Below are 14,767 nucleotides of genomic sequence, written 5' to 3' on the forward strand. Positions count from 1 at the left end.
CTGGCGTCTTCCCCGTTTGCCTGTTGGGACCCTTGTTTAGCTGTTAGAGCATCAACTACCATCTCACTGCCGCTCCAGAAATAGAGCTACCCTGTTCCAGCACTGGCTCCCAGCGGTGCTGCACTGGTGGGACTTTGCCCCGAATGTTTTCAGGTTCTCTTGAAGCTGTTTTCTCCTTCATCTCACTGGAGCCTGAGACTTCTGGTGAATATGCCAAGGATCAGTGTCAGCCTCAGAATTCTCTGGCATTACCCACTGGAAATCAGAACTAGCTCCTTCAGGCTAAGTGAGCACCGCCTTAGTGGATGCATGGAAAAATGGGGGGATCTGCCGCAGAGCTCAGCTGCAAAGGGTATCACTCCGCCCTTTGTGGCGCCAAGTGCAACTGCGATGGATCCCTGGTAGATATGTCTAAAGATCGCCTTTCTGCCGGAGGAGATGGGGTGTCAGGGCAAGAGCTGCACTGGTCTGGTTCGCTGCTTAGTGTGCATGGCACACAGCTGATACTGAGCAGCGTTGCTACATGAATTCATGGATGCGTGAGGGTATATGGGACATTTTGCATGGTAGACTGCTCCGGGAGATACCTAAGTGAAAACAGACTGAGTGATCAGGAGACTAATTAGTATAGCTACATTTGGGTATTTTAATGTTTCCAACATGACATGGTTATCTCATATAACAAAACGAGGTTTCCCAAGTAGTTTAGAAAGTCAATGAATTGCACATCCTCTGAACACAGCAGAGGCTGGCAAGCTACCCTGGTGTATTCGATATGCCAAAAACAGTAACAAGTCTCACAATGGAGACGTTACTGGTGCCCGCTCAAGCAAAATGATGAACGGGATGACATTGTGACAGTGCTACTTCATAGATGATATCTTAGTTTCATATGTGTAGCAACTGAATTGTTCTGTTTGTGCTTGAAATGACCATCGGGATGCCCCTCATCTGAATGTCCTCCCCGGGAAAGGAATCAGAACCAGGACCAGGATGCAGCTCTGGTGGGACACACGCCTTACATCTGTGAGACCCTGGGTTCAATCCCCGGTGTTGATCCCCAGCACACAATAAGCTAGTTCTCTGTCTTGTGTGAACTTTGAAGAGCTACTCTCCTAGCTCCTTTCCGCCTTTGATTTTGGAGTTTCAAGGTCATTCAGGGACTGTCAGCTTGGGGCCAAGGAGATAGTGCAAAGGCCCTTTGCATGCAGGGACCCCAGAATCGACCTCAGCACTACATGGATCCTCAGGAGCAAACTCTGTGCCCTGGTCTGGGGGTAGCACCCACAGCACCACAGGGTGGGAGGCCCAGGCCTAAGATAATTGTCAGGTTCTAGACTTGGGTTCTAGATAGCAACACACAGCCGATAATTGTCAGGTTCTAGACTTGGGTTCTAGATAGCAACACACAGCTGATAATTGTCAGGTTCTAGAGTTGGGTTCTAGATAGCAACACAGCTGATAATTGTCAGGTTCTAGACTTGGGTTCTAGATAGCAACACACAGCCGATAATTGTCAGGTTCTAGACTTGGGTTCTAGATAGCAACACACAGCCGATAATTGTCAGGTTCTAGACTTGGGTTCTAGATAGCAACACACAGCGTTTGAGAACCCACGAGTCACTTGGCCAAGAGCCAGCCCGGAAGCTGACTGGGTCAAATCACAAACAGGCCACTTCGCTCAGTTTGTCCACCTGTAACTGAGGAGAACAGTCTCTCCTTTAGAGGGTCTGGGTAAGTAATGAGTTCACGCACATGAACCCAGGGCAGTGTTTGGAAAGGGGGGAGGCGTTATTATGCTCTAAGATTAACACACAGTGGTGACAGAATATGGAAGGATTATGGATAATTGTGGATAAGCTTTGACCTGGGAAGTTCACTGCTAAGAATTTATCCTAATTAATAAGCTATAGTCGTGAATTTCTATATGATTTATTATAATGTCTAAAAGCCCACAAGAGGCCCTCGGTAAATGACAGCCACTAATATTGACAGAAATGCTGGTCCTGGAGGCCACATCTAATTATGAAAAGTGGATAATTTCCTTCCTGGGAAAGGGAATCAGAACCAGGGACAGCTCTGGACACATGCCTTGTATCTGTGAGACCCTGAGTTCAAATCCCCGGTACTGATCATATGCCTGTAGACACACACACACACACACACACACACACGCACGCACGCACAAGTTGAGCACCACCCGGGCGAGGCAAGGATAGAAAAAAAAAAAAAACGAAATGAAAACAGGGTGGTTTACGGAAACCACACCTCATTCTGCTGTCGATCTGATCACAGCTTAAGTTTAGCAAAAAAATGGGCTTGTCAGTGGCGGTGATAATGTAATTACTCAGCGTGATAATTTAATCACTTACTCGGTTGTGGGTCATTATGTTGCACTTCAAATTCACTGGTAATTTTAATTTCACGGAGCCTTTGATTCCGAGCAGCAGTCAGATATAAAAACACAAGCTAGTAAGAATGTTAGAACTCACTATGGAAAAAAGGCAATTTTCTCTCTAGGGCAGAAGCTGAGCCTTTAGCAAGTCTGTGTGTCTCAGAGAGATTTCCAGCATATGTGTGTGCATATGAACTTGGGAGATGAAAGTATGTGTGTACGGGTGGGTGTGGTGCTTGGATCCATAGTTGTTTGTTTGTTTGTTTAATGGTTTATTTTTTTTTTAAATAAAAATTTTATTTTATTAAATCACCATGTGGAAGATTACAATGCTTTCAGGCTTAGGTCTCAGTTATACAATGCTGAAACAACCATCCCTTCACCAGCACCCATATACCACTACCAAAAAAAAAAAAAAACCCACACACACACCTCCCATCCCGCCCCCCCACCCCCCACCTTGTAACTGATAAGTTTCATTTTACTTTCTGTTTACTTTGGTTAAATTCAATATTTCAACACAAACCTCACTATTGTTGTTAGGAGTACCCCACTAGATTCAGACCTACTGTGAAGACAAATGAGGTCGCGCAGCCACTAGTGCGGCCGTGTGGTTTTGAATTTCCGTACTTTAACAACTAAGTCCAGGGAGATTTCTTCCAGATATTAAATCATTGCAGGCTTGAAAATCCCATCTGTGGTCATCTTAATATGGCGGCCACCGCGCCCTTCATCCCCGGAGAGAAAGAGGCGAGAGAGAGAAATACCTTTCCCCTCCTGGGCGGGCACGGGGCCGAGGCTTAGTTCTCAGGCTGGAGACATTCTGCGAGGAGTTGCTCACGCCGAAAGAGGTTTTGCTGGGTCTGGATTCACACTCGTGCAGCTGCGGAGAGGCCGCACATGCATGCGGCCCCCGGAATCACATCTCGGCGGTGGGAGGGGCCGGTGCCTCCCACCTTCCCAAGAGCACCCTCGTGTCCTTTTGCTGCAGTTTTTGTCGTAAATCCCATCTGTGGTCGTCTTAATATGGTGGACACTGAGCCCTTCATCCCCGGAGAGAAAGAGGTGAGAGAGAGAGAAATACCTTTCCCCTCCTGGGCGGGCACGGGGCCGAGGCTTAGTTCTCAGGCTGGAGACATTCTGCAGGGAGTTGCCTTAATGGTTTATTTTTGTTTGGGGACCACAACCGGCTGTACTAGGACTTACTCCTGCCTCTGCACTCAGGGATCACTCCTGGTGACACTTGGGTGACCGTATGGGATCAGGGATCAAATCTGAATTGACCACATGCGTGGCAAGCACCCTACCCACTGCATGATCTCTCCAGCCCCAATAGGATCCATAGATGTAAACGGATTCTCAGTAAGATCTGTAGCCAGAGAAGATGGAAAACACGGGCACTGAGCTTACCGTTAACTGGGTGAAAGGCTATTCAGCAGAGGCACGTTTGTTTGCCATTTCATGTACCCTCAATGTTTAGTAATGGGAGCTCTTAAATCACATGGAACGCGTGAAAACATTGTATTAAAAGGTGATTTCTTGGGGGCTGGAGCAATAGCACAGCGGGTAGGGCATTTGCCTTGCACGCGCCAACCCAGGTTTGATTCCCAGCATCCCATATGGTCCCCTGAGCACTGCCAGGAGTAATTCCTGAGTGCAGAGCCAGGAGAGGTAACCCCTGTGCATTGCCGAGTGTGACGCTATATATATATATATATATATATATATATATATATATATATATATATGTATGTATATATGTGTGTGTGTGTGTGTGTGTGTGTGATTTCTTTCCAATAAGGCCTTTGCCATTTTATTCAGGTATGAACTGTCACTTTGGATCCCCAAACCGTACATTTCAATTTAGAATTTCAGCTACGCCAAGCTCTGAGGGAAAATGAGCTCTAACTAAATTAAAAAATGCTGGCAGGCCTTCCTTCTTTGGGCCGTCACCCCAGGGTGAGGCCCGCTTCCATGCTTCCCTCTCATTGTCTCTAGCCTTTGATTTGGTGGTTGCTTGCTTTTTAGTTTTTGAGGTCCTGGGACCACAGCCAACACATGCAAGGCAAGTGCCGCATGCTGAGTCGCATTCCTGACCCCGGAGTTCTTCAAAGTCAAAGCAATAGGAAATGTGTTGACTGAAGCTTTAGGTTAAAGGATTAAAGCATAAATGTTAACACTGTTGTAAACTTACTACTTAAATTACGTCACAATAATAATTCCTTTTTTTAAAAAAATTAACCATTGAATTACTCTAGCCGTGTTCTAGAGACTTTTGTGATTCATGGACTCAACTTCCAGTTGGATGGTGGTGATTTATCAGTTAAGAATTTTGGGCGGGGGGAGGGTCACTCCTGGCTCTGTGATTATGATCCTTAAGCACTCCCCGCAGGACCATACAAGGATTCAAACCACATGCAAGGCAAGTGCCTTAACCTCCGTGCTGTCTCTCTGACTCTACTATTTTTGTCTCGACAAGGGGCAGTTCTGTGCACCTTCCAGGGACCAACAGTTTCTGTTTCTTGAGCACAGACCGTAGGCTTCCTGAAAGGCAGCATGTGTTCTAGCCTACCGGAAAATGAGGTGGGATTTTAGCCCCACCTTTTAGCTGTCACCGGAGATATTGAGTATGAAACTTGCCATCATACAGTCATTGAGTGGCCGAGTCAGGGCAGAGGGTGGAGCGGAAACCTGGAAGATGAGATGTCCCCTGCAGGAAGAGTGACCGCAGAAGGCCTGCATCCCTTGCTGTGACGTCATCACGTGGAACCTCCCAGTGCTGCTGCTCCAGGTGCCGTGCCGGAACAGGGCATGAGAGAAGGAGGACTGGAGTTGATGGTGACAGAAATGGCTGTAGGGAGATGAATGGATTCACTGAAGGCTCTCACTATCGGTGTCAAATAGGGATGGGGGAACCAGCCATGTGGCAGCCTTCGGGAACCAGGCACAGTCTAAGGGACTCCCGGGGTGCATTGAAGAGCCTCATCAGAAGACCCTGGTGGCTGGCCACCCTCCACATGCTCGGATGAGCCTCACCCAAGTGGGAACTGGCAGAAAAATCCACATATGCGGGACCTGTGACTGAGATCCCCAAGCCCACTTGAATCAGGACTGGGCCTCCTTCCCCCAGTTCCCCAGTTTTCCAGTAGCTTGGCAGTCACACCCACACACTGCCCCTGGCGCCATGTATTCTCACCAACAATCAAGATCCAGAGACTATAAATTAAAGCTCCTGGAAGAGAGCGCCACAGAATTTCCTGTAATAATATATAATTTCCTCTTATACTGTAGCCCACTTACGTACCTAAAGTGGCACACATTTGTTTGGCTTTAACATACTTGCTTGTGTTCTCTTATCTACGGGCTTAAGTGGCTCCAGAATGAAATACAACAACATACAACCACCTTCACACACTTCCCTCTTATTGTGGTGAGAAGGTGCTCGGTGGTGGGATGGGTGTTTGAATATTATCTGCAATGTACTGTTGTGAACTACTTTATGAAAACAAAATATATAAAAATTACACCAGGCTGTTTCCACTTGGGGCGCCCCAGAGGGGGTTGGGTGAGAACCCTCCCTGCCCCAAGGGACCCAGCCCTTGGCAGCCGACATCCACTACCCAACCGCTACCACACTCCAGACCGCTTTCTGGACCACACAGCCAATTCATGGCCACGTGGCACATTATAAGACACTTCCTACCCATAATTCCACACCATCTTTGATTGAGTTCAGACAGTAGGCAACAAATGATAGAGTTACCTCTCAGAGGCCCAGCAAGCTACCAAGAGTATCCTGCCCGCACGGGCAGAGCCTGGCAAGCTACCCATAGCGTAATCGATATGCCAAAAACAGTAACAATAGGTCTCATTCCCCTGACCCTGAAAGAGCCTCCAGTCATTGGGAAAGACGAGTAAGGAGAGGCTGCTAAAATCTCAGGGCTGGGAGGAATAGTGATGTTACTGATGCCCACTCGAGTAAACTGATGAACAATGGGATGACAGTGATGCAGTGTTAAAAAAAAAAAAGAAGGCCCCCGCAGAAGGAAGGTGCCCCATCCCCTTTTCGCGGAAAAGGCAGCAGAGGCTGAAAGAAGTTGCACAACTTTCCCAAATTCACAGGCATAAAGGGGATGACCCAGGATCAGTCTCCAAGGTGGTTTGCTTTCCACCGCCTTTGCTGTCTCTGTTACAGGACAGCCCCATGTATGGCCCTGTCCCAGACTCCCATGTTCCCACTAGGAGCCATTTCTCAGCATCTAAGCCCTTGGGTGTCAAGGGCCCGTCACTGCAATTGGTCTATATCTCAGAATACTGCATCGTGATTCTGTATTCTGTATTCTATAGGCCTTGGATGTAGTAGCTACTGAAGAACCGCTTTTAGGATGGTTGCCCTTCACAGCGGGCTGGAAAGCAGGACACCAAAGGCACAAAGATGTATCTTACTTCCAAACAGAAGGGAAAAAGAAATTTCCCTCACATTCCTTAGGGGATGAACTGTCCCTCGAGAGCAAAATTATAGACAAGAGTTTTGTTTTGTTTTTAAAAACAACCTTATGTGCAGGTTCAGAAGTTATCACCTGTACAGATTACATAAAGGTTCCACAAAGTGTAGCACTGGCCAGGCACGTAGCTCAGTGGCACAGCACTTGCCTTGAATGTGTGAGGTCCTGGGTTTGATCCCCAGCTCTGCATAATAACAAATTTCAAACAAACAAACAAACAAACAAAAAATCCCTCTTCTCTCCATCATCCTTGTCACCCATATAGCTCCTTCTAGTTTGCTAGTAATTTTATTTGCTTTCCCCTTTCTCCTCCTGTTGGTTCTTGCGATCCCCAGGGCCCTCCCTACACAATGGGTTGTGGTGCCCAGGACATCACCAACTCGGCTGTGCTGTCAGGAGCGCCCTGGCACAGAGGTGCTGCTGGGAATGGCCCCCGAGGCCTCCTGTCACAAGGGACATGTCCTTGCCCCCCCCTGCAGAAAGGCCCATGTGGTCATTTCAAGACGAAGAACCATGACGAGACTCTAAACAGGAAGCAGTTTGGCAGTTCAAAATCGCCGGTAGGCATGGGGGTGGCGGGAGGGAAACTCGGGGACACTGGTGGTAGGAAATGTGCACTGGTGAAGGGATGGGTGTTGAGCATTGTATGGTTGACACCCAAGCACGAACAACTTTGTAATTGTGTATATCTCACAGTGATACAATTAAAAAAAAATTTTATTTTAAAAAAAAACCCACAGGTGGTACATAATAGAGTCAATGAGAACAAATGATTCCACGGTGGAAAGTGGCCTTAGAAATACCGGCACGATGGTGGTGCACCCACACGCGGCCTCATCCAGGTCCAAGAACATGCGTCTGGGCGGGAGGCTGTGGCGCCCCCGAGAGCCGAGGCCAGGCGCTGAACGCCGAGTGTCCCCTGGGAGGGCCTCGCTCTAGTACTCCAGCGTCACCGTCTTGATCTTGAGGTACTCGTTGAGCGCTTCCTCACCTGGGGGAGAGACAAGCAGGTGACGGCATGTTCACAGAGGACGTGGAAGCAGCTGTCCCGGACCACGCAAGGCTGTCACATGGCTAAGCTAAGGGACGGTGGTCCAGGGCAGCGCATCCCAAACTTTAAAAACATTTTTTTATAAGTTAGTGTGTGTTCACAAAAGGAGTGGGGGGGGCAGCAAGGTTCTATTTCTCCCGCCCCCCACGTGCGGTAGTCTCACGCTGCTTCCCCACCCTGGGGAGGCTGATGGAGATGGGCAGGCAAAGGAAGGAACGAGTGCCAGGCTGGTCGGTATCAGTTGCAGTTTATTCCAATCTCGTTTCCTGCTCTGCTTCTCCCCTCCAGATCTTATAGTCTTAGTTTATATAGCAATTACATAGGGCGGTAACATAAGGGTGGGTCGGAACACTAACAAATCAACGAAGAGAGGTAAGACCACTCCTCAAGGACAAAATCTCTTCTAAGGAGATTACTAGGAGTTCTGCTCAAGGGTGGGATCCAAACAAGGGTGTGTCGCTTTCTCCTTTCCTCAGCTAGTAATCCACTTACATAGTTGTAGTAAATCTACTTCTAATATTTCTAGCAATGTCATTCTATATGAGCACAGTAAGAGATATAAGCTTAAAGTTTGGCTCTTTCTGAGGACATCTCACTATACATTCCTTCCTTCCTTCCTTCCTTCCTTCCTTCCTTCCTTCCTTCCTTCCTTCCTTCCTTCCTTCCTTCTTTCCTTCCTTCCTCCCTCCCTCCCTTTTGTCCCTCCCTCCTTCCTCCTCTCTTCTCCTCTCTTCCCTTCTCCTCTCCTCTCCTCTCCTCTCCTCTCCTCTCCTCTCCTCTCCTCTCCTCTCCTCTCCTCTCCTCTCCTCTCCTCTCCTCTCCTCTCCTCTCCTCTCCTCTCCTCTCCTCTCCTCTCCTCCTTCCTCCTCTCTTCTCTCTTCCCTTATCTTCTTCTCTCCTCCTTCCCTCCCTTCTACCCTCTTCTTGTTTCTGGGCCAACCCACCCAGCAGTGCTCAGCAGCTACTCTCCACTCGGGACTCCTCGCACAGGCATAGCCTCCTGGAGGTGGCCAGAGGACCAGGAGGTAGCAGGGGTCAAGCACAGGCTCCCCACATGCAAAGCCTGTGCTCTGTCCTTTGAGCCGTCTCTCTGGCTCCTCCAAGTGACTTTACTGCTGCAAATACACACCCAACAGTCATCAGGAAAGAGAAAACATTTACATATCCCCTATCAAGCAAATTCATATCATCTCCAGAAACAGGAACCTCCCCACTTCTGAAGCAGGTGCTGGGCATACCAGGGGAAGGAAGAATAAGCACTTCACATCTGGCTTTGCAGACTCTTTGCTAGGGCCTGGCTGGGCCACTCTGGGCCAAGTCACCCAAACTTTCTGAGTCCCATTTTTGTCATCTGTAAGATAAGGAAAATAAGAATACCCGTCCTTCACTCTCATTGCAGTGACTGCGTGGTTTCTCTTCTTCTCTTGAAAGTTCTAGGTAAGCTATTATCTGACATGTGACCGTGCCATGCTCCCAATGAATTTTGGGCTTTCGGCAGACTCCCAGTCACTTTCTCAGGAGCTCCTGCCGCTCCCACTGCCAGAGACGGCCACCCGGGCAGGGCCAGCCCAGCTATTCCGGGTGCTAACTGGATACACTTTCTTAGTCCCACTGAGTCCCATGAGAACTGAGCCAAGTTCATGTTGAATGTCAGGTAAAGATACTAAACAGGGCAGAGCCATGGTACTGTGGGTAGGCGGGTACCTGTCATGTGGCTTTACCCAAGTTCTGGCACCCCATATTGTCCCCAGAGCTTACCAGGAGTGGTCTTTGAGTGCAGAGCCAGGAGTAGACCCTGAACAGTGCCAATTGGGGTCCCAAACAAACAAACAAACAAACAAAAATGAGAAGCTAAACATAGTTTGTGTTGGAGACAGTGTTGGAGAAGAGTTCACCTTGCGTGCGGCCAACGCCATTTCAAACACTCAGCAACATATATGATCTCCACGCACCACCAGGCACCACTGTTGGACACAGAGCCAGGAATAGCCACTGACTGAGTGAGCCCCAGAGTGACCCTGCAACCCCCCTAAAGAAACCAAACTCAGTGTAAGTTAAAAATAACAATCCCTGCCTGTTCTCCAGGAATCCCGGTGGCTGCCGTCTTCCAGAACTCATTGGAAAACCCAGGTACAGGGCAGCAGTAACAGCAAATGCCAGGTCTCATGGGATAGGGGAGGAGCCGGCCCTTCTCTTCCCCTGACCCCAACAGGACAATGAGATGACACCCACAAATGGCCCCCGTCTACTTCTTAAGCTCCTTAACGGCCATGATCCCAGAGACACACAAATAAATCTCAGAACCAGTGGTTCTTGGCAGAGATTTCTCAGATCCTAATTATTAAAATTTTAGAATTCCAATACCACATGGTCACTCTCATGGCTGCATGACATCATATGATATTTATAACCAGTAATACAAAACAAATTGTCTAGCATTGCCTTTTGGGCAGGTCTGAGTATTGAGGGGGGGAAATTACAAATAATAATGGTGGGACTGGTGTCGAAATATTGAATGTAATCAAAGTAGAGAGAGAGTAATGTGGAAATTATTTGCCAAACAGGCAGGGGTAGGGTTAGGGTGGGGGGTATATTAGGGTTTTTGGTGGTGGAAAATGTGCACTGGTGAAGGGATGGGTGTTTGATCACTGTATGACTGAGACTCAAACAGAGAGTCTCTTGCCCACACACCTGGCTGTCTTCCCCGTGGCCCCTCAGAGGGGATGAGATCCAGCTTCCCTCCCCACCCTGAGCAGAGCTCCCGGTGGCCGAAGACCACTGGAACCTAGCTACAGCCATGCTGGAGGCCCCTCTCCACACGTTCGGACAGGCCTCATGCATGAAGGTACCGGCAGAGGAATCCAGGTGTGTGTAATCTCATCAACGGCCAACATCCAGAGAGAGACTTAAAAGTAAGCTCTCAGAAGTGATATCTTTAGCCTACTTCTCCCTCTTGGAGAAACTGGCAATCTTCTGAGAGTTTCCTGCCCACATGGGCCAGCCTTGCAAGCTTCCCATGGTGTATTCATACGCAAAATCCAGTAACAAGCTGGATCTCATTCCCCTGACCCTGAAGAGCCCCCAGTGCAACATTGTTAGGAGGGCCGAGTCGAGATCGACTTCTAAGATCTCAGGGAAAGGACGAAATGAGAGGTTACTGAGCCCACCCGAGAAATCAGTGATTAATGGGATTTCATGATTCGTGATGACTGAGACTCAAACATGAAAGTTTTGTAACTGTACCTCACAGTGATTCAATAAATAAATTAAAAAAACAAAAGGTGGATCTTCTTTAGAAAAGAAAGTTTTCCACACCCCGTGTCTCCTCTTGGATTCCATGTTATAATCCCTAAGAATGTTCGGCCTTAGGACATCTTAGTGGATGCAGATCCAGCCAGGCTAAAGTCAAGGTTGTGGACACAACACTTAGGAAAGCTGCCCCCCGGGAAGCAGCGCGCAGCGCCCGTCCCACCAAGCCCACCTACCTAGGTCTTTGCCAAAGCCAGATTGCTTCACTCCGCCAAAAGGGGCCGCCACATCCGTCTTGTTGTAGGTGTTAATAAACACTGTTCCTGCGTCCAGTTTCTCACTCACATACAGCGCTTTATTTATGTCCCGGGTGAAAACTCCGGATGCCAGGCCATACTCGGTATTGTTTGCTCGCTGCAACACGCCATCGATGTCCCTGCAAGGTGTGTTCAGGAAGATGTCAAATATCACTCGAGATAAAGCAAACACATTTGTGTCATGTCCTATCATTTGCCCCCCATGCTAGAAACATCCCTGTGACCAAGACCACTTTCCCTGGTGGACCTGGAAGTCCTGAACTCCATAAGGGGAGGGCATTAGTAAAGGCCACGGTTTAGAATTGGTCCGAAGACTGGTCTGAATATCCTAACACTCTCTCTAGTCCTTTCTCTGTTGGTAGCTGTGTAACAGATTTGAGTTTGAGTGTCGAATAGCAAGGATGAAGTAAGGGGAGTGTTTTTTTTCTTAAAGGAATTTGTTGTGGTCCCCGCTCCCTGTCCTGTGGAAGTTCTCGTACTAAGAAATTTGTATATTATTTTACTTGCTGTTCCCTTCTCTACCTGGGCTTCCTTTCCCCCAGCATGTGAGGCCAGCTTCCAAGCCATGGAGCCAACCTCCTGGTACTATATACTACTATTCTTGGGTGTTAGTCTCCTACTCTGTTATTTTATATTCCATAGATGAGTGCAATCTTTCTAGATCCCGCGCGGGAAGGGAGATGCGTGCTGAAAGTAGACTAGAGACTGAATATGATGGCCACTCAATACCTCTATCGCAAACCACAACACCCAAAAGGAAAGAGAGAAAAAAATGGAATACCCTGCCACAGAGGTGGGGTGGGGTGGGGGTGGGGGGACAGGATTGGAGGGTGGGAGGGATACTGGGTTCATTGGTGGTGGAGAATGGACACTGGTGGAGGGATGGGTTCTCAAACATTGTATGAGGGAAACACAAGCACGAAAATGGGTAAATTTGTAACTGCACCCTCACTGTGACTCACTAATTAAACTAATTAAATAAATAAAAAAAGAAAATAAAAAAAAGAAATTTGTATATTTTGTGTTAAATTGTTTCCTATTGATTTTGGCTGTGATTTTCAGAAGTGGGTCCCCACAGATAAAAGCTATTGTGCAAAACATAGTACAGGGGAACCGTATCGGTTTTGCCGATGGGGACCCTCTGCCTATGTAGCACACGGGGGCCCTTCACACCCCTCTGATCACTGAGCCCTGGTAAGGGGCGTGAGGAATGGTTTACATCTCTCTGTTCAACACAGAATCATGCACCTTCACTCACTGAGCTTGAACCAAGTTTTTATCCCACATGCATTTACCTGCTTTTAGGGGGTAAAATTCATTGCTTTGTTACAGCAGCATTCTGGTATAGTGTGAAATGTCAGGGGTCTGTTTGAGTGGTTTGTTTTGTTTTGTTTTGTTTTTGCTATTATTGTTTGTAAAACATGTTTTTCATTTGAGCATATAAACTTTTGTGTTGTTCAGAAAAAAAAGTATATCCTGCTGATATAGTTACATTTTTTTTTACAAATAAAACATGGCAGGCCTACAACCAAAGGAATACTTAATTCAACATTAATAACTCTAGTATTGCATTTTCCATGCACAGCATGCAACATTTTTTTGCTTTTTTTGTGTTTTTGTTGTTGTTTATGCTGTTGGCTTTGTGTTTTGAGCCATACCTTGCAGTGTTTAGAGCTGACTCCTGGCTCTGTGCTGACGCATCACCCCTGCTGGTGCCTGGGGAACGGGGAACTAAATGCAGTGACGGGCATTGAACCAGGGTTGGTTGTGTGCAAGGCAAGCATCCAAATGCCTGGACTCCCTCCCCAGCCTGTGACACCTTAAAAAAATCTAGTCTGATCACCCTTTTATTTTCCAAACCTAATTCATTAGTTCTCTTTAAAGTTACTCCCCCACTGCCTCCCCTTTCCCTGTGCCCCACTTTTAGGTACAATCTCAGAGCACCCCCCTTGGCCCACTAAGTGTGCACACTTTCACAGCTGAAGCTTGTTCAGTGCTTTACCCTGTTGGGCTCACAGCCAGATCGTGTGGGTAACTTGGGGTGAAGGACCTCATTCCCCCTTTCTTTCCACCTTTGCTTATCCTGCTAAAAGGGAAAAACTGGGGCTGGAGAGATAGTACAGGGGGGAGGCGTTTGCCTTGCACACAGCCATCAGGGTTCGATCCCCGGCATCTCATATGGTCCCCCGAGCAAGGAGGGATTACTAAGTGCAGAGCCAGGAGTAACCCTTGAGCATCACCGGATCTCTCTCTCTCTCTCTCTCTCTCTCTCTCTCTCTCTCTCTCTCTCTCTCTCTCTCACACACACACACACACATACACACACAAGGAAATGCTAATAAGAGATACAATGAAAATAATCCTAATGTTGAGAGGATGAAATGAATAAAGTGTTCCTGAAACATGGTGCCAGTCAAGCTCAACAAGTCCTCAATATGAGGCTGGAGCAATAGGATGCTGGGGAGGGCGTTTGCCCTGCACGCAACTGACCCGGGTTTGATTCCCAGCATCCCATATAGTTCCCCGAGCACCACCAAGAGTCATTCCTGAGTGCATGAGCCAGGAGTAACCCCTGTGCATTACCAGGTGTGACCCAAAAAAGAAAAAAAAAAAACACCAAAAAACCCAAGTCCTCTATAAATCCGGCACATCGTTCTCCAGTTCAGCAGGTTGTACATTTGCCCTTCCCCTCTCAACTAGACTAGAGCCTACAGGGGGAGGGGTGAAGGGTAGGAATATTTTCCTTTGCAGGGGTGAGGGGACCTCCCCAGTGATGCTCAGGAGGTCTGGGGGCCCTACCCGTAATTCTCAGCCAACCAGGCCATTGGCTCAACGCAAAGGCCCGAAGATCTGACACTGCTTGGGCTCTGCGGTGTTGGGGACACCCTGATTAGACTCTGGGGACCATGAGAAGCCAGGGACCAAACCCAGGTCAGGGGCATGCCTAACTGCACCCTAAACGGTATCCTATGTCCTGGCCCAGGGATAGCTCCTCACATACCGGGGCTGTAGCAGCAGGAGAGAGAGGATTTCATTACATGCTAAACAAAAAAAAAATAACCCGAGTGAAGGAATCCTGTGCATGGGGTGGGCAGGCCCCTGCCTGCCTTTGGACCCCACAGGTCTGTATGCCCGGGCACACTCACGCTTGGTCACCTCTCTGCAGTGGCCAGTTCCAATGCTCATGTCGAGCAAGCCTCTCCCCTTGGCATGTGCCAGGCTAAGGCCGAAAAGGACATAGATTTTTCCA

General features: G+C 48.1%; 1 protein-coding gene across 1 annotated transcript in view; it reads right to left on the reverse strand.

Annotated features, from left to right (window-relative positions):
* Positions 1 to 7,616: 7,616 nt before the first annotated feature.
* The window catches only part of ALDH1L2 (aldehyde dehydrogenase 1 family member L2), a 60,248-nt gene continuing 53,097 nt past the window's right edge, over positions 7,617 to 14,767 (reverse strand). The window contains exons 22-23 of the mRNA XM_055118280.1: positions 11,437 to 11,636; positions 7,617 to 7,891 (exon numbers count right to left, since the gene is read on the reverse strand). Of these exons, the coding sequence (XP_054974255.1) occupies positions 7,836 to 7,891; positions 11,437 to 11,636 (256 nt within the window). The 3' untranslated portion in view covers positions 7,617 to 7,835. The remainder of the gene's footprint in view (positions 7,892 to 11,436; positions 11,637 to 14,767) is intronic.

Source organism: Sorex araneus, chromosome 10 (assembly GCF_027595985.1).
Source record: "Sorex araneus isolate mSorAra2 chromosome 10, mSorAra2.pri, whole genome shotgun sequence".
In the NCBI taxonomy this organism is placed as follows: Eukaryota; Metazoa; Chordata; class Mammalia; order Eulipotyphla; family Soricidae; genus Sorex; species Sorex araneus.